Source organism: Neophocaena asiaeorientalis, unplaced genomic scaffold (genome assembly GCF_003031525.2).
Source record: "Neophocaena asiaeorientalis asiaeorientalis breed wild unplaced genomic scaffold, Neophocaena_asiaeorientalis_V1.1 scaffold264, whole genome shotgun sequence".
In the NCBI taxonomy this organism is placed as follows: domain Eukaryota; kingdom Metazoa; phylum Chordata; class Mammalia; order Artiodactyla; family Phocoenidae; genus Neophocaena; species Neophocaena asiaeorientalis.
This window is the reverse complement of record NW_020185332.1, coordinates 4,018,924-4,036,411: the sequence shown is the minus strand read 5'-3', so window position 1 is coordinate 4,036,411 and position 17,488 is coordinate 4,018,924. Positions and strand designations below refer to the sequence as shown.

Sequence of the window (17,488 nt, the reverse complement as noted above, 5' to 3'; positions counted from 1 at the left end):
CCCTCCCCGCCCGCCCCCCCCCACGGCTACAGCCTGCCATGCTGTGCCCATTCTCAGCTCAGTCAGACCTGGATGCCTTTCTGCAGGCCTCTGTGTGATATGTTTGATATATTAGGTTGTTATTTAATCCAACTATATATCAAACATATTCCTACAGTGTCTTGCCCTGTCTCCGGGGGTTCCTAATATAGCTTAGAAGGCAACAGGAAAGAATATGTTAGAATCACAAGTAGATTTAGAAGATGGAGTACTCATTACATTTCATTATGTTATATCCCATTTCTTCTTGTAGCATTTAAAACCTGTATCCGTACTGCTAGATTATTTTGTTTTATTTTAGAAACAAATCATAATTATTGATGTTTCATAAGAGCTTGAGATATTATGTATAGTTTAGTTTTGTGCAGTGATGAGTCCTTAAAGGATGTGCTCGGTGGGGAAAAGGAAAACCCATGTTTGTGATACGGGGTCAGGATTATAACCTCCAAACACATCTGGATTTATATTTCATTTTAGTTCAGTTTTATCCTGATCTTCAATTTAGAAATTAGTAATTTTCACGATCAAGCTTTCAGCCAAAATTCAAGCACAAATCAACTATGTAATGTTCCTTTACACCCATAGTAACAAAATGTATAAACCAGACCAGCCAAACCAAATGTATGGATGGTGAGTCACTGGGCTTTATCTAAACTTTGGAGGACTAAGTATATCTAATAAAGATAACATAGTGTGGATTATACTCTGTCTGTTGAGTTTCCTGTTATAGGATAACTTGTCAGTAGAGGTTGATAATATTTAGAATATGCCGACAATCAGAAAGTAATTCCACAGCCTAATTGGGTGCAACAGGAAGTTCAGGATTATGAAACATTTTTTTCTGGCATGTAACAGACTTCTTTAGTTGACTTTGACCTCCTCCTCCTGGCAGAGCCTGTGAAGTATGTGTGAGTTCATTCTGATCTCTCTCAACAAAATACTTAGAGCACTGCTTTCTGAAAAGAGAACTGTTGCGCTAGTGGCTCCGATTTTGGGAGCAAAGAGGAAGTGCTCTAGTAAAGGACACTCCTGAATATGCAAACAATACCCCATGCAGGTAGTGAGCCAGTGGTGTGAACAGGCAGGTCAGGAAAGCTTCCCCTGTTTGGGGTCTAGGAGCCATCTCCACGCCGCTTGCAGGGACTGCCTAGTGACAAGTCAGAGCAGCAGGGGAGGGGAAAATACAGTGTTGGAGTCCCAGCCTCCAGAGTTAGGAAGTGGAACCTGTCCCTGGGATCCTTCTCCACTGAGGAGACAGCAGTGGCTGTGCACCAGCAGGAACTCTTTCAGATGGTTTTCAAGATGCTGCCACAATCAGTGCTACCTTCACGCAGCTAGAGAGCATTGTTTTAAGTCCAGTTAAAGTTGTTTGACCAAAATGACAAATTGTCATGGAAAAGCAACAGCAAGGTATTCTGAATAACGAAAAGCACAGTTTAAAAGGACCTGAACTTTGAAGCCTGTACATTAAAATTGATGTATCTTTTTTTCGTACATCTTGCTGTTGACCAGCATGCTCTACTGATTATTGGGTGAAGGGGGAAAGATGACCAGATGTTCAGGGAGAAGGAGGATACAGCATTTTTTCTGTGGCCAAAGCGTGACATCGAGCTCTTGTGCCACTGGCTGTTTCCAGGCCAGGAGACGCGAGGTCGGGGGAGGAGCGTAGGTGAGTGGGGCGTTCAGCCAGTGCGTGTTCCCACGTGACTCCCCGCCAGGTAAAGTAGTGGGTCTCCCGGAGCCTTCTCAGACATACACACAATTCATGTCACGTGAGTTTACAGTGTGGCAAATTTACCTGATTAAATCTTTGAAAGAATTCTGTCATCTGTTCTTCATCCAGGCTTCCTAGATAGACATTCAAGTGCCTTCATATTTATTTTTTTGAGAGTATGGCACATCTTTAAGAATTTTTCTATCAAACAGAAATAGCAATTAATAGATACTGATCAAGGAGGAATGGATAGATATTCATATATATCTGTAGAATAAACCTGGAATGACATAAAGAAAAAAAAAACAGAAATAGCAGTTAAAAGATTATCCCAGTGGTATTACTGTTCATTAAAAAATAAAGTGGTGGCGAGTGTGGGAAAACTTCCCCCAAGATACTAACTGTGCATACTCACACCTTGTCCCTCAGACGCTGCAGGAACATGCATTACTCCACGTCTGGATGCAGAGGCCGGTCCCTCCCCAGGTTGCTGGCATTACCATTTGGCAGTGCTTTCTCTCTGTCACCTGCTTTGTCCATTGACAGTTTCCCCAGAGTTTCCCCTGGGACCAGGCCAACCCAGGGGGAGCCAAGGCCAGCGGAACAGCTCTGGTCTCTTGGCAGTTCCAGTGGTTCTGAGAAGTTTCCCTTTTATTAGGACTAGTAAACGTGGTGGTCCTAAAGACAGCCCACTCATGGGTCCTCTGCAAGAGAACCTGACCAGGTTCGCAGACCGTTCAGGTCTTTGGGTACAGGCTAAGGTCTCCCCCCACGCACCACTCAACTCAGTATCAGCAGCAAACTGGTAGCGGCCAAACTGGCTACAAACAAAGGAGAAACAGAGCTGCCTGTTCCACTCAGGCTTCCACCTGGCAGGAAAATGCTTCACTTGTGTTGTGGGAGTTCTCAGTGTTGGCCTCCATTTTTTTCCCTCAAGGACATTTAAATTATATGCAAATGTTCACACTTAAAAAAAATTATACCCAAAGAATTTTTTTTTTTAATTTGTGATGTGGTAAGACCTTGTTTTTAATAGTAAGCATCCTACAAGGCTTTCAGTAACACAGGAAAAAGCATGATTCCTAACTGGAAAGACGGTGCCGTGAGTTGTAATCTGGTTTTTGTAGCCAGTTGTGAGAGAAACGACCATTGTGCTCATCAATTCTCAGCAAGGTGGTCCCTCAAAGGAGATTTTCAAGGAGGGAGGTAGAAATCAGGGCAGTGACCCTTTGGCCATCTCCTATGGGTGCCTTTGACTCCTTCACTGTCAAGTCCATCAGGGGAAGGGGCCACAGGGATGTAATTCACAAAGAAAAAGGCCAGAAAGAGGACCACAGATGGAAGTGTTCTTCCTCTGCTAGACGCATGCCCAGGGACCTGTCTGGGAGGATGGGCCTGGTGGAGGCTGGGAAAGATACTGTAGGAAGGAGGCCAAAAGAGTGGGAGCAAAAGAAAAAGGAGTCCATGCTAATTTTAGTCCATGCATTCTTTAAAAGGGTTTCACCTGAAACCATAACATGTCAGAGCTAAAGGACCAGGAGGGTTGAGTTTGCTCTTGAAATTACAAACAGAAAATGTTTGTTTGATACCTAGAGAAGAGCAGCAAATTCCCCAAAGTCACGTGGCCGAAAGCACAGAGCAGGGACTGAAACCCAGTTGTCCGTCTCCTGGTTGGGTGTCAAGGGAGTAGCTGGAAGCAGTACAGGCACTTGACACTTTATCTCTGATTTGTGCTTTTTTATTTATGTTGTAGGTTGTAGTCAGAAATGGCAGCTAGAATCTTTGTTAGAATTATGAACGGAAAACAGGGTCAGGCAGAGAAACAGACTAAAAGTCTGAACAACAGTTTTTAAAACCACAAAAAAATATATGTAGTAATAGAAAGAAAAATGAAATTAATTGCTAATAGTAATCGAGCATTTACTATGAGTCAGTTATGCTCTGTGTATATTAATAATTTATTTATAACAGCCCTATCGGATATGTAGGAGGGAAGGTAGTTTCAGAAAAGGAATGAATTGACACAAACATTATGTTCTCAGAATGTTACCAAGTCCAGGCTCGTACTGCTCGCCAGACAACAGGCCAGTAAATTGAGAGATGAGGTGTTGGGGCAGGAAATAGCGACTTTATTCGGAAAGCCAGCAGACCGAGAAGAGGGTGGACTCATGTCCCAAAGAACCATCTTCCCTGAGTTAGGATTCAGCCTTCTTTAATACTAAAAGGGGAGGGGGTGTGGTTGGCTGCTGCAAACTTCTTGGTTCCGGGATCCTTTGTTCTTGCAGCTGTCCACGTAGGTCTGGTCACAATGTTCCTATAAACCTCCAACCAGACATATGTTATTCTCTGTCCTGCAACTTTTTATCTCTATATGAATGGAAAAGTATTATACCTTTAAAGGTCAGAGCCTTGACAATGGGCTAGCTTGTAAATTTCACGCTATAGACAACATTCTTTTTTTTTTGCGGTACGCAGGCCTCTCACTGTCGTGGCCTCTCCCATTGCGGAGCACAGGCTCCGGACGCGCAGACTCAGTGGCCATGGCTCACGGGCCCAGCCGGTGGGATCCTCCTGGCCTGGGGCACAAATCCGCGTCCCCTGCATGGGCAGGCAGACTCTCAACCACTGCGCCACCAGGGAAGCCCTAGGCAACATTCTTATAGCAAAAGCAATAGAATACAGAGGTTAAAGTAAAAGAAACAGATCCAATATGGAGTCAGATTTGTCCCTATTACAAGAACCCCTGAATGGCCAAAAGACAAAATAAAAATGAGGAAAGGCCTCCTCTTTTCCATCCCCCTTTCCACCCTCCTTCCCCCGTCTCTATCAGCACAACAGGAGTCTTAAATGCTCTCCCAAGTGTGGGAAGCAGGCAGCCAGGGAGTCAGACCAAAGTGTGGCCTTTCCCAAGAGGGATCTCATCAGACCTCTAACTTTTTAAAAAGGAGCTCTGGAGAAGATCACCAAACAAGAAAAATATCAGCAAAAGGGTGCTTAGACTTTTCTCAAAGCTACCGAAAAGACAAGGCTAGAGTCTGCTAGACGGTCCTGGAAGGACAATTGCTGAGAGCTACAAGTGACCTGGCCAACTGTCTTTTCTAGTGGAGGGGACCAGGGAAAGAGCATTGTACAGGGGATGAGAAGATGGACTCAGCTCTCAGAGGCTGCGGCTGACACCTTCATTAAGCAGGGCAGACTGTTAGTTTGCACATCGGTGACATTATTTTGTTAAGAGAGCCTCTTAGTAAAATGCTGCTGTGTTTTGCATCTGTATATGCGTGAGTCAGTGTCAGAGACTATGAGGGCCAGTTGAGGGATACAGATAGAGCATACAATTAACAACCCACAGCATTCCACAGGGCAGGAGCCAGTGCTTTGATGTGTGTGTCCAATCGTCCCCAGGAAACAGGAATGGAAAGTTACTGATGGGGACGCTTACTCCATGCATCTCCCCTTCTCTTACTATGTAAATTGTTCTCTGGCTGAACTCCAGTACTCAGAGACTCATCTTAAATGGATACATTCTCTCAACAAACCTTTATCACATGGGCTTTTCTACCTAACGTTGTGCTCCAGAGATGTAAGTTGGATGAAACACGGTCCATGCCCTGGAGGAGACTGCAGGCTGGTAGGATTCAGCTGACTGGTGTGTCTGTTCTCCTGAGCCCAGACCAGCACTCCCCCAGTGGTAGCCCATACTACCTGCATCTTCCACCAGATCCTCGGTGATCTGAGCAAGGAAGGGCTGTCCATTTAGCAGCCCATTGAGTGAAAGCATTTCCTTACATCCAGATGCCATGGTCTCCAGATTCTTCCCCAGGGTCCCCTTGCAGCAGCTCCAACTTACTGTTCTTCTCCTCAGTCTCCCATCTACAGTGGGGTTTGTTCTGTTAACAATTCCTGCATTTTAATTGTGATCCTTTTATTCAGGGAAGTCCTTCAAAGCCCAAGCCAATTCCATTTCTCTCCTTTTTTGTGCCCTGGTTAAGCACATGTCCTCCCTCCTCTCACTGCCCTCACACCCCTCTCCCAGATTCCATTCTGTACACTGGTGGGAGCTGAAGCCAATGGGAATTTGGACTTGGGTGCCGTGGCTTTTCAACAAGTCTCCTTGGCTTGGGGAGATCCCATTTTCTCAGGCTAGGAGTTGTATGGTATGAGGAAACATCAGCATTATGTCTCATTTCAGCAGGAGAGATAGAGTGGGCATTTAGTCTTAATGTTAAACCTGGCCCACAGAAAGGTACCAGTCCTGCAGGTAGAAGGCAGATCTCATCATGGAACTCTGCCCAACTGCAGCATCTAAATGTTTGCCCTCCATCACAGTCGGCTTTATTAATCCTTTTCCTTGGGAAACTCTCTCATACTTTTTAATCAGAGGAAATGTCTCTCAGAGATAAGGCTTCCTGCCATGTCCATTTTAAAGTCTAGAGATCTTTTATGGAAAGAAAAAGAAAAATTCATCAAAGGGCATTACAGCACTTGCCATTGCAGGAAAAATCTGTGGCTGTCAGAAATATTTCCAAGTTGAGTATGTATTTCGAACATGTGTTTAAAAAAAAAAAACAGCCAGCCAGGGCAGCAAAAGATATGGGAGAGCCCTTTTCAATTGGTTCTAAGGAGATATCCTTTCAGATCTATCCATGCTTCGAGTTAGCACTTAGTTTTGGGGAAATGCCATTTTTGTGCATTTTACAATTGGGGAACTCAAGAGCCTGCTGTGAAGTGGACTCACCCTTGGAACTCACAGCACAGCCGAGGCCCCTGCGCCTGCAGCGAGGGGCTGCGAGACGCTGGGAGCCACCACGGGCCTCCATTTCCTCATCTGCAAAATGGGGAGGCGCTCCCTTTGGACTCAGAAACTCTGCGATTTCCCCAGTGCCTTAATCTCTCATATGCTTGACTTTCTTCTGCACAACGAATTTCCAGAAAAGCTCTTAACTCAAGGTCATTGAATATACCTATCACAGCCCAATGCCATTTCTTGTGGCTTACGTTTAACAGTTCCTTTTATGCCAGAGTGTCTTAAAATGAGGCATTTTATGTTTCAGTGAACAAATTTTGTATTTCACGGCTGTCACAAGCTTCCCCGCCCCATAATGAGGAATCCAAAATTAATCTATTGGAACGGAATCCATATCTGTCCTAAACGCTCCTAGAGCACGACTTTGTCAGAGATAGGAAAGAAATACTGCTTCTGTCTCAGAACATCTCAAACGCTGCTGTCATTCTTCAGTTCCACTAGATGGGCATGGAAATGTTTTTCTGATAACATGGGTTATAAAAACAAAAGTAGGAATGGCCACATCTTGAACCAGGAGAGATGCCATAAAGAATAGGGAACTGGAAAAGCATTGTATCTGTGTATCCATCCCGTCTGATGGTTCATATGGGCCCATTAGTGAGCTGACTTTGAGCCTCCAGCATGAAGTCGCTCCTCTCTGTTGCCCAAAGTGGTGGCCTCATCTAGGAAAAACATATCATGATGGAGGCAGAGAAGTTTAGGTTTAGATCTGGTCTACATTCTTCACGCTGCCACAAGCTCTTGGCCCAGTACTCTACCTCCCTAAGCCTGAATGTTCCCACTATAAGTATAAGGATAAAGATAACTACTATATACGATTTTTACTCTCTTTTTTGGTGAGGATTAAACAAGTTAATGCACGTGGAAGTGCCTAACAAAATACCTGCACATAGTAGGCACTCTTAAAAACGTATCGCTGTTGTACAACATGGGGAATGTACTTAACGCCACTGAATCGTATACTTAAAATTGGTTCAAAGGGTAAATTTTGTGTTATATATATTTTACCGACACACACAAAGAAAAGTATTGCTGTACCTGGCCATCATCTCTTAATGCCTGAAAGGTACCAGCCACATCTTCAGCATTCTGTGACCGAGGGGGCACTTAACCATACTGGCTTAGATTCACAGAGCAATATTGCTGGCGGGGACCTTGGCGGTCATCTAGTCTGACTACCGCGTATTGTGATGCTCCGTCCCACCCAGCCTGGGACCAGGGCCTTTACACTTGCCCACCTTCCCGAAAGTTGATTCTTTTGTTGATGTTGATTCTTTTCAACATCCCAGGCGTTTGGCAGCAGGGGGCCTGGTGATGGTGTATTTAGAGCAGAGCCCTAACGGCCTGATAGTACCTGTGTGGTGTAGGGGAGCCAGTGTTCTTCCCCAGGTGGAGCCGTGCCTCGGGTTTCCAAGGGGTAAGCTCCACCTTGATGTCGCGTTGTCCCAATTTCCTCTCCACCACTGGTGATCTCTGGTTGGTGTGTGACTCTCTGCTCAGCCACAGAAATGCAAATTCTGTTTTACTTTTGTTTTCACCCAAGAGCAATAAGGTTTTTCACAGCTAATAGCCATCTTTTGTTTTCTCAGCCCATTTTTCTGAGCCTTGAGTTGTGGGATAGTGTGCCACCACCCACTCTTTGGATCTCAATTATTGATTTTTTTGATTTGGGTTATTGATGCTAATGGAACCCTTCGAATGCATTTTATTCCCAGTGAATTGATGTGTTTTTAAAGATTCTGGTCTGGAAAAAGAGTCTGTCTTTGAATTTCCTGATTTGAACTTTGTAAGGAACCTCAATGCTGGCGGTTTTTATCTTTTAGAGAAGGGTGGGGGGAGGCAGCAGATGGAGAGGCATCCAGCCAGCTTCAGCCTTTCTACCCTGGGTGTGGTTTGTCGATAAAAATCCACGCACGGAGGAAGAGCCAGGTGACCAAGAAGTAAGTCATTTAGCAGAAAGCGCCCTTTGGGGATATGAATTGCATGTGACGCTGTTTTCTTTTGGTTATAGCAAGCGGATGAGACCCTGGATTTTGAAGAACAGATCTTGGAAGCTGCTAAATCCATCGCTGCTGCCACAAGTGCCCTGGTCAAATCGGCCTCGGCAGCCCAGAGGGAGCTGGTGGCCCAGGGAAAGGTGTGTAAACCCCACTGGCCAAGTGGTGGAAAGTTCACACAGCAAGAGCCTCTGGATACTAAGAAAAAGGCGATACTGCTTGTGTCCTGACCAAGGAAGCCGTGCCGCCCCTTCCCTCCCTGACTCGCCCGGCTGTGCCCATATCATTGGATACTCTGTTTGCTTCAGCCTGACAGACAGAATGAAGGGTTTAGCTTCCAGGCCTGTCATCTGCTTCTTGTTAAGGAGAGTTTCCACTCCAGGCAGCCATCAGGGCCTGAACAAGACATTTATTTTCCCCGCTGTACATTAGGCTATTTAAAGCCGTAAACTCATATTTTCCTGGTGGATGGCTATATAAGCACCGTAGTCAGGGGCTTTATAATACCACGTCCAACTCCAGTGACGCCCTTCCTTTTCTTAGGACCGTTGAGCTGAATGCCGTCCACCTCTGCAGTTAGCATTTTCCTTAGCCCTTTGGTCATAAGGCCGGTCTGGTTTTAAAGCTGAGATTTCTTCCACCTGCTTCCATCTCCAGTCACCGATTCCATCTGCATTAGCGTGAAAGCCTAGTTCTTTTTCAGTGATCCAAAGGATTAATAGTACATTAGACTAATCCTGGATGTGAAAAGGCCTTCCAATTTAAAATATTCCTTGTGTCCTATTATTCCCATACAACATGGAACCACCACATCCAAGTTACATCTTGCAGAGAAGCCTCTCAGTCATAGAGGCACCACGGAAATCCTGCCAGCTTTGGGAAATTTGGTCACTGTAACTGTCAGTCACTTATATTTGATGTTAAAAGGCCTTTGCTCTCAGTGTACAGATGACAGATGTGATTGTGTCTTTTTGGTTGTTTTTGTTTTTATCATTTTTTAATATATTTATTTTATTCATTTATTTATTTTGTTGCGCCGGCTCTTAGTTGCGTTGGCAGGCTCCTTAGTTGCAGCACATGGGCTCCTTAGTTGTGGCATATGAACTTTTAGTTGCGGCATGCATGTGGGATCTAGTTCCCTGACCAGGGATCAAACTGGGCCTCCTGCATTGTGATCACAGAGCCTAAACCATTGCACCACCAAGGAAGTCCCGTTGACCTAAGAACTTGTAATACAGACAGTTATGCGCAGCCGGTGGCCTTCCGTCTTCCTCCATGAAGTCTCTTGTGAGCTTAGCTGTGCCTTAATCCAACCTACGTCCACTGGTTCCTCTTTCTAAACCATTGTGTATCCAATATTGATGTATGTACATCTCCCCAACCAGCATGAATCTGTCCCTTTATGCTTCTCACTTATCCCCTGTAGATCTAGAGGAGTGCTGACCTCAATCACCTAGGACTTGTTGACTAGTCAATACGTAGAGACCAAAAATAGATCACTGAGAAGAACCTCCTACCTAAAACTTTTGGTTTATTTGCACATTGATTAAAGAGCCATCTACGTGCTGGACACATTGCTAGATACTAGAGAATCGAACTTGACTATGGCCAAGCCCCTGTCCTCCAAGGAACTTATGCGTTCAAGCATTTAAAAAGTTGGTAACGGAGGTGCAGCTGGACCTGGGGAACTATAGATGATATGCAGGATGTTGGGGCCTTACCTGACCTTCAGCATGCCCTGATGTGCTGACAGATCCCCACTTTCATATGCAAATTTAGATACTCATCTCTTACCTCTCCAGGCACCTCCCACATGTGTAAAGGTGTTTCCTCCTGTAGCTCCCTCTACATCTGGTCAGAAAATGTTTCACTGTTGCAACAATTCCTAAACAGAAGCAGGGAACATCTTACTTCTAGCTTCTTACTACTCTCCCCACCCCTGAAAAAAATAGTCTGTATTTCCTTAAGGCGAGGATCTGTGCTCAATTGTACGGAGAGAGACCCACCCCCTTTTTTAACATCATCTGCCAGAAAGTCGCAGCGTGGCTTCCAGGGTCAGGAATCAGGAGAGATTTAAGCTTCCCTCACCTCTTGAATGAAGAGACCTCAGGGGCTCCCATGTTGGACATGGAGAAAGGTCAGCAGAGGAAATAGGCGTGTCAAGATAGGCCCATCCATCGTTCCTGAGCCATTTTCCCAGAAACGCGGTACCTGGCAGTGAAATGGAGGTCGTTGAGAGCGTTTCTGGTCGCCTCCTTGTGGCCCAGGGGGAAACCGGTCCAAGACAGCAGTCTTGGGGCTGCTGGCGTCCTGCATGGGAAAGGGTGCTCCATTCTCCTGCCGGTGCTGTTGGCAAGAGTCCCAGGGAGGTGCTGCCTGTCTGATGAGATGCTTTTCTCTCCAAATCCAGGGCAAGGTAGGGTTTGGGGGCTGCAGGTCACCCTGTGCCTTCCCGCTCTCATTGCTGCCTTTCCTACTCCACTCTAGGTGGGCTCCATCCCCGCCAACGCCGCAGATGACGGACAATGGTCACAGGGCCTGATTTCTGCCGTGAGTTGCCCCCTCCTCCTTCCCCATTGGCTTTTTGGATCCCCTGCAGGAGGTTTGGGCCTCAAGTCACTTCTCTGTTGACTGTCCGCAGGCCCGGATGGTGGCGGCTGCGACCAGCAGTCTCTGCGAGGCGGCTAATGCCTCTGTGCAGGGGCACGCCAGTGAGGAGAAGCTCATCTCGTCCGCCAAGCAGGTCGCCGCGTCCACGGCTCAGCTGCTTGTGGCCTGCAAGGTGAAGGCTGATCAGGACTCGGAGGCCATGAGGCGGCTACAGGTAATGATCGCTGATGCTGGTGGGAAAATACTCCTGTAGGAGCGGGTAAGTGTTGCCAAAGGCGGCGGTCTCGCTTCCTTGGCATGACCCACCAGGCCTTCCATCAGCCAGCTCTGTCCCACGTTCCTCATTTCCTGCCACGTGCAGCCATGCATCCTACCCCTGCAACGCCACCAAACTGACGTTCTCCACGTGTGCCTCCTGGTCTCATGCCTTGGGGTCCTCCCCTCACCAGCCCAACCTTGGTGAACTCCTACTCATCCATCATGACTCATCTCCGAAGCCACCTCTTCTGGGAAGCCCTCCTTGAATCCCAGACCTTGGGCAGTCAGTCCCTCTTCTGCCCTGCCATAGCCTTTGGGCAGACCAGTCTTGCAGTTCCTGTCACCCAGTACCACCACATTTATCGTTAGTCCACCTTTGACAAGGCTGTGAGCTTCTTAGGTGCAGGTACCAGATCTTTATCTTTGTGTCTCTCACTCCTAAGATGGTACATGTTTCAGTGGAGGCTCTCATTCAGTGTTTGCTTAAGGAGGGAGCAGAAGGACTGAGGAATTTATATGAGATGCTGCTAAGGTTTCCCAGAGCCCAGAGAACACAGTTATGAAGGTGTCACTTGAGTTCTGCCCAGTGGATCTAAGTTTTCCTGATTGTGTATTTTAAGCACAGTGAAAGAAATGTTGGAATGAGAAAGATCACATAGCTTCACCATCTTCACAGGTCCAGTGCTATTTTTTTCTCTTCCTGTTTTTATCTTACACAAAATACTTTTGTCTAGTTGTCATCCTAACAGAGACATTCTGCATTTTTTTCACTTCACGTTTTATCATACTTTTTTTTTCCTTGAAGAAAAGTCTTCATAATGGCCCTGTGCAAAGCTAACTGGTTCATGCTTCATAGGTCTCATTTTTAATGATTGCATGATATTATATCAACTGATTATGCCAGAATTTCTCTATATGTTGGACATATTTGTTTCCAATTTTCTAGCTGTTTGTTACTATAATAAATGTAATGCAGATTGTTTATGTTGCTAAAAATGTTTATGTAAGATCATAAATGGCAGTAATATTTGAACAATTCCACTGAAACTCGGGACTCTCGTCGTATTTCCTACGTTGTAAAGTGCATGGCCGTTGTTCGGTCTTCCTGTGTCTGTCTCTCTCTGACCCACCTCCCTCACCTTCATTTTCCTCCTGGCATAAACCCAGGGGAAAACGGGGAGCTGCGTGTGTGTGAATGTGCGATTCATGGGTTTGGGGGGACACTCCTTTGGAAAACATCCTGAGTTAAGAGAGACGTGGGTTCAAGACCTGCCTCTACTATGTACAAAGTGCATGATCTTATACAAGTCATTCAAAACCTTTCAGGCCCTAGTTGCCACGTCTGTAAAATGAGGATAGAGATGCCTGCACTGGCTCTTATGAGGGGCAGAAATGCGAAAGTGCTTTTGTGAGTCCTAAGGATTTACACAGATACAGCCCAGCATCACTCTTATTATCATCATTACTGATTTATGTGGGTGCTGCAATGTTGTGTGAATCCCTTACAATGACCCAGAGGTTCTCTGGGGCGACACAGGCCTATGTTCAAATCGCAGCTCTGTAACTTACCAGCTGCAGGATCTTAGATTAGTTATTCGACCTCACTTTCTACGTAGAAAAGTGGGCTGATGATTTCTGACCTCATGAAACTGTTCAGAATAAGCATATGATGAGAATGGGCACATGATGTCCAGCGCGAACGGGCCTCCCCTTCCCTTCTTGTGCGAGCCCTCGTGGTCCCCCTTAGCCGCTTTAGGTCACCAACCAGATGAGTCAGTTAACTTTGAATGAGAAAACTCTCAACTTTCTGATGGCTCACCCCCAAGAACAAGTCCTTGACTCTCAGGGGGCTGGGCAAGGACTATGGGAGATTTAACGAAGCCGTGACCACCACAAAAAGGAAATTCCACACCTCAGGTGGCAGAGATCGAGTCCCCTGGGCCATGCTTTTTGAGCATTAAGAGTAAACCAGTGGGGGCTGTAGCCCTTGCTGAAGATCTAGGCTGCACGTGGACAAGCTCTTCTGCGGTGTGTCTGGCACTCGCCCCGTCCTTGACAGTGCGGCATGAAGCCAGCTGTGACTCTAAAAGCCCATCCGTAAAGGCCCTAGTTACTGTGGGGCTCCCATTGCTTCTGTGCAGGGGTAGGTTGTGCTTTCATAGCCCTGAATTCCCTCTGAAAGCCTTCAGTGAGCCCCAGCCCTGGGTAGCCACTGTGCCCGGTGCTGGGGATGCAGAGATTGAAATCGCAGCCCCTGCCTTCAAGTTGTTCACTGTCCAGGAGGAAGAGAGGCAACCAGAAGTGTGGTGAGAGCTGCAAAGAAGCCAGCAGGGAGCCTTCCAGGAGCGCTTGGGAGGGTGTGGTTAAGGCTAAGACGGACAGAAAAAGTGATCTCTGAGCCAAGTCCTCAAGTATGCCTCAGTAGGATGGGGCAAGGAGAGGTGGCTTTCTAACCAAGGGGGCAGCCCCTGAGCAAGTTTCTGTTAACACACATATCATAGTGCTATAATCATGTCTTCACATAATTGTAATTCCCCTGAGAAGTACGTGTTCCCTGGGAGCCAGGAAATGTGTCTCATTAACCTGCGAATGAGCTGAGGTTAGGTAGGTGCCAGTGTTGGTAGAATCAGTGGATGGATGGACAAATGGATACTACCTAGAGAGAAATTCTGTGTTACATACAACTGGATGATAAATCAATTCGTAGTCTCATGAACTGTGCCTCCATGTCTGTCTTGCTGAATCCAAATGGCTGTTTCCAATGATATAATGTGTGTTTTGTCCCCTCTCCAGGCAGCAGGAAATGCTGTGAAAAGAGCCTCAGACAATCTTGTGCGTGCAGCCCAGAAGGCAGCATTTGGCAAAGCCGATGATGATGATGTTGTAGTGAAAACAAAGTTTGTAGGGGGCATTGCTCAGGTTTGTGATTAAATCCAGACAGTGTTTACTCCCCAGATGAGCACTGTATTTTAACAGAGACCCAAAGTAACAGTGGCTTAAACAAGATGGAAGTTTATTTCTCCCTGGTGAGACAGTCTTGGGTGTAAGCAGTCTGGGGATGGTGTGGCGGTTCCTTTGTGACTGAGACCCAGACTCCATCTGCCTACCGCTCCACCATCCCTGAGATGTTGCCTTGGCAACATCTTGGTCTAAGATGGCTTGATAACCACCTCAGTTTTCCAGCCGGCATGAAGACGGAAAGTTAGGGCGGGCCTGACTCTGAAGTTGTCTGCATCACTTGCTCTCACACGCCATTGGTCAGAGCTTCATCACATGGCCAGCCTAGCTGCAAAGGAGGCAGGGAAATGGAGTATTCTTTTCTGAGTAGCAGTGTACCTACCTGAAAATCGGGGATTCTGTTATAGAAAAGGGAGAGAAGAGAATTGGAGGACGGCAATATTATCATTTAAATAAAATGATGCATTTGGAGCTGCTACTCACTCCAGATTTTTGGCCCTAGAGAAAGAATGCATGATGACCCTCTCCCAGAAGTTTTACAAGTGTGGATGAGAATCTGACTTACGCAGGCCTGCATTCTTGTGCATGAGAGTGGGGTGGAAAGGTCAGGAAACCACGCTTGCAGTTTGGGATGTGTTAATGTAAATCCTTTATATGAGATTGGTTTTCCACCAGGAGCACTGAAGCCCCCTGGCTGAACTTACTCATTCCCATGCCTTCCTTAGCTCTTCCTGAACCACTCCCTGTGTTTGGAAATACCCAGGATGCATTTTTACCAGAATCTGCTTCTTGATACACTAGTTCCATGAGAAGTTCCATGAAGAAGGGTCTCTGATCAAACAGTTCTGGGAATCACTGACCTCTGTACTCCCTCCTCAGATATCACGGTGCTTGTTAGTCTAGCAAGGCTCTGGAAAGACCTTTGCTTTTCAGAAATCTATTTGACTTCCTTGAGCACAGACTTCCCCTTTCCCCTTTATACCTATTAGCTACTATTCCTCAGATCACACCTTAGAAGCATGAAATAAATATATGAAAGCCATCTAGTAGTTAAGGACTCCAGCTTTAGCTTCGAGAATACATGGGCCGGGTCCTGCTCCACCAGATGGGTCCCTTCAGGAAAGCGGACCCACATCTCTGAGATTCAGCTTTCTCATTGGAAAAATGGGACATTCAATAGGCCAGACTTCACAGTGTTGCCATGAAGATGATGGGACACTCCGTGTAAAGTGCTCACACCAGAGCCTGCTGCGTCATAGGGACACAGTATATATTTGCTGTTAAATCAGTGGCTGGAAGTCAGCTTACTGTCTTGGATCGTTGGTCTCAAAACCCGAACTGTGGCACGGAGGCTGGTCTCCAGAGCTAAGAATACTTAGTCCCGGGACATGGCCGTGTCCCACTGTAGCAGAGGCTGTGGGAGCTCATGAGGCAAGCAGTGGAGGGGAGGGCAGTTTCCTAAAAAGTTTCCGATCCATCCAGCTTGTTGCTTTGCTTCTAGATCATCGCCGCCCAGGAGGAAATGCTGAAGAAAGAGCGAGAACTGGAAGAAGCAAGGAAAAAACTAGCCCAGATCCGCCAACAGCAGTATAAATTCCTACCCACCGAGCTGAGGGAGGACGAAGGCTAAGGCCAGAAACCAAGAGGGCGCACCCAAGGGGCCGGCCGCGCGAGAACTGGATGGACAGCGGTCCTGAGGGGCCGGGCACCACCCTGGAACTGCCCCCCCTCCCCCTGGGGTGAGCCGGGAGCCCTGAGCTCTCCTGCGCGCTCCCCTGTCCTGTCGGGCACCAGCTGCATGATGGTGATGTCACGCGGTACAGTGCGTTCCACCCACAGCTCCTCTGCCACCTCCCCCGACCCCGCCTCACTGTATCTCAGGAGAGAGGGGCGCGGGTTCACGGACTGGTACCAAAAAGGAGGAGTCAGTATTACATCGTCCTCAGACACTCGTGCTTCTGTTGGTCCTTCTCTGGGCCTGCTGTGAAATCTGAATAGGAAAGAAAAAAAAAAAGGAAAACCAAACAGCTCGGGGGAAATCCTTGATGCCATAGCTACTCAAAGATACTCTTCTCCCTCTCAGGAGAAGATGGACGTTGGAGTTGGACACGGTTAATAAAGGCCAGGAACATAAACCAGTGTGGACTCCAGGAGGGTAACTCGGGTCCTCCTGCTGTGTCTCAAGCACTGGCTCGCCCAGAGGGTGAAGAATTCCTGCCCCTCTTTGCACGCTCTCTTGCCTCAGTGTGTAAGCTCCTTGTACAATCTAGACCCAACTTGTATTCTGTGGCCCAGAAAAGCGAATGATTTTTTTTTTTTTTTCCTCCATAATCCAAAGGGGCAGAGGTATGGGGGACTGGCAGGGCTCAGTGAGCAGGGGCTGTAATAAAATGTGTGGGCTCCTTACTCTGCAGAGGCTGTTTGAGTTCATACAAATTCATCCCCACAAACCCGGGTCCCCCAGGTGACAGTCAGTACAACAGCCCGCCTTAGGCATTCGAAGTGGGGATTCAGCTCCAATAAAGCAAGTCCTTGGTGACTTCGTCTTTAGGTTCCGCGTCAGCTTCTCTGCTCTCAAAATGATCACAATTCAAGATCCTGTTAAAAAAATCTGTCATCCCTCCTCCAACCCGTGATGGATGTTTTCTCTATGTCCTAATTGTCTCAAAATCTAGATGCATTTTAACATCATTACAAACCTTTAACAACATAGTTTTGCTCATTAGCCCATCTTAAAGGTGAAGACATATCGTATGTTCAGAGTCTGTCTTCTGTGTGCTACGGTTCGAGAGTTACAGTTCGAGAGTTTCCCCCCTCCTCTCGTTTCTCTTTTCGGAGCCCTCTCCTTAGAAGGGCAGTTTAAGATGTTCAATTTAACTTTAATCTGAACCTTTCCCCAAGACAGTACGTGAAGGATGAATGGCTTGTCGGATAAATCCTAACGCCAGATAGCAATTGCCTTTGAAAAGCAATTCATCGGGGGAAGACAATGGTGACAGAGGTACATGGTTTTTTAAAGCTGCTAACTGTTGAAGAACTGCACTTCTCCGCAGCAACGTGCTATCACATCTCGTATTTCATTCACAGTATAGTTTGAATATTCCACCC

The 17,488-nt window shown here is 46.7% G+C and overlaps 1 protein-coding gene across 1 annotated transcript in view; it reads left to right on the top strand.

Annotated features, from left to right (window-relative positions):
* Window positions 1–16,786, top strand: part of TLN2 (talin 2) — a 447,872-nt gene extending 431,086 nt beyond the window's left edge. The window contains exons 55-59 of the mRNA XM_024735251.1: window positions 8,569–8,694; window positions 11,042–11,104; window positions 11,196–11,378; window positions 14,216–14,341; window positions 15,882–16,786. Of these exons, the coding sequence (XP_024591019.1) occupies window positions 8,569–8,694; window positions 11,042–11,104; window positions 11,196–11,378; window positions 14,216–14,341; window positions 15,882–16,010 (627 nt within the window). The 3' untranslated portion in view covers window positions 16,011–16,786. The remainder of the gene's footprint in view (window positions 1–8,568; window positions 8,695–11,041; window positions 11,105–11,195; window positions 11,379–14,215; window positions 14,342–15,881) is intronic.
* Window positions 16,787–17,488: the final 702 nt, after the last annotated feature.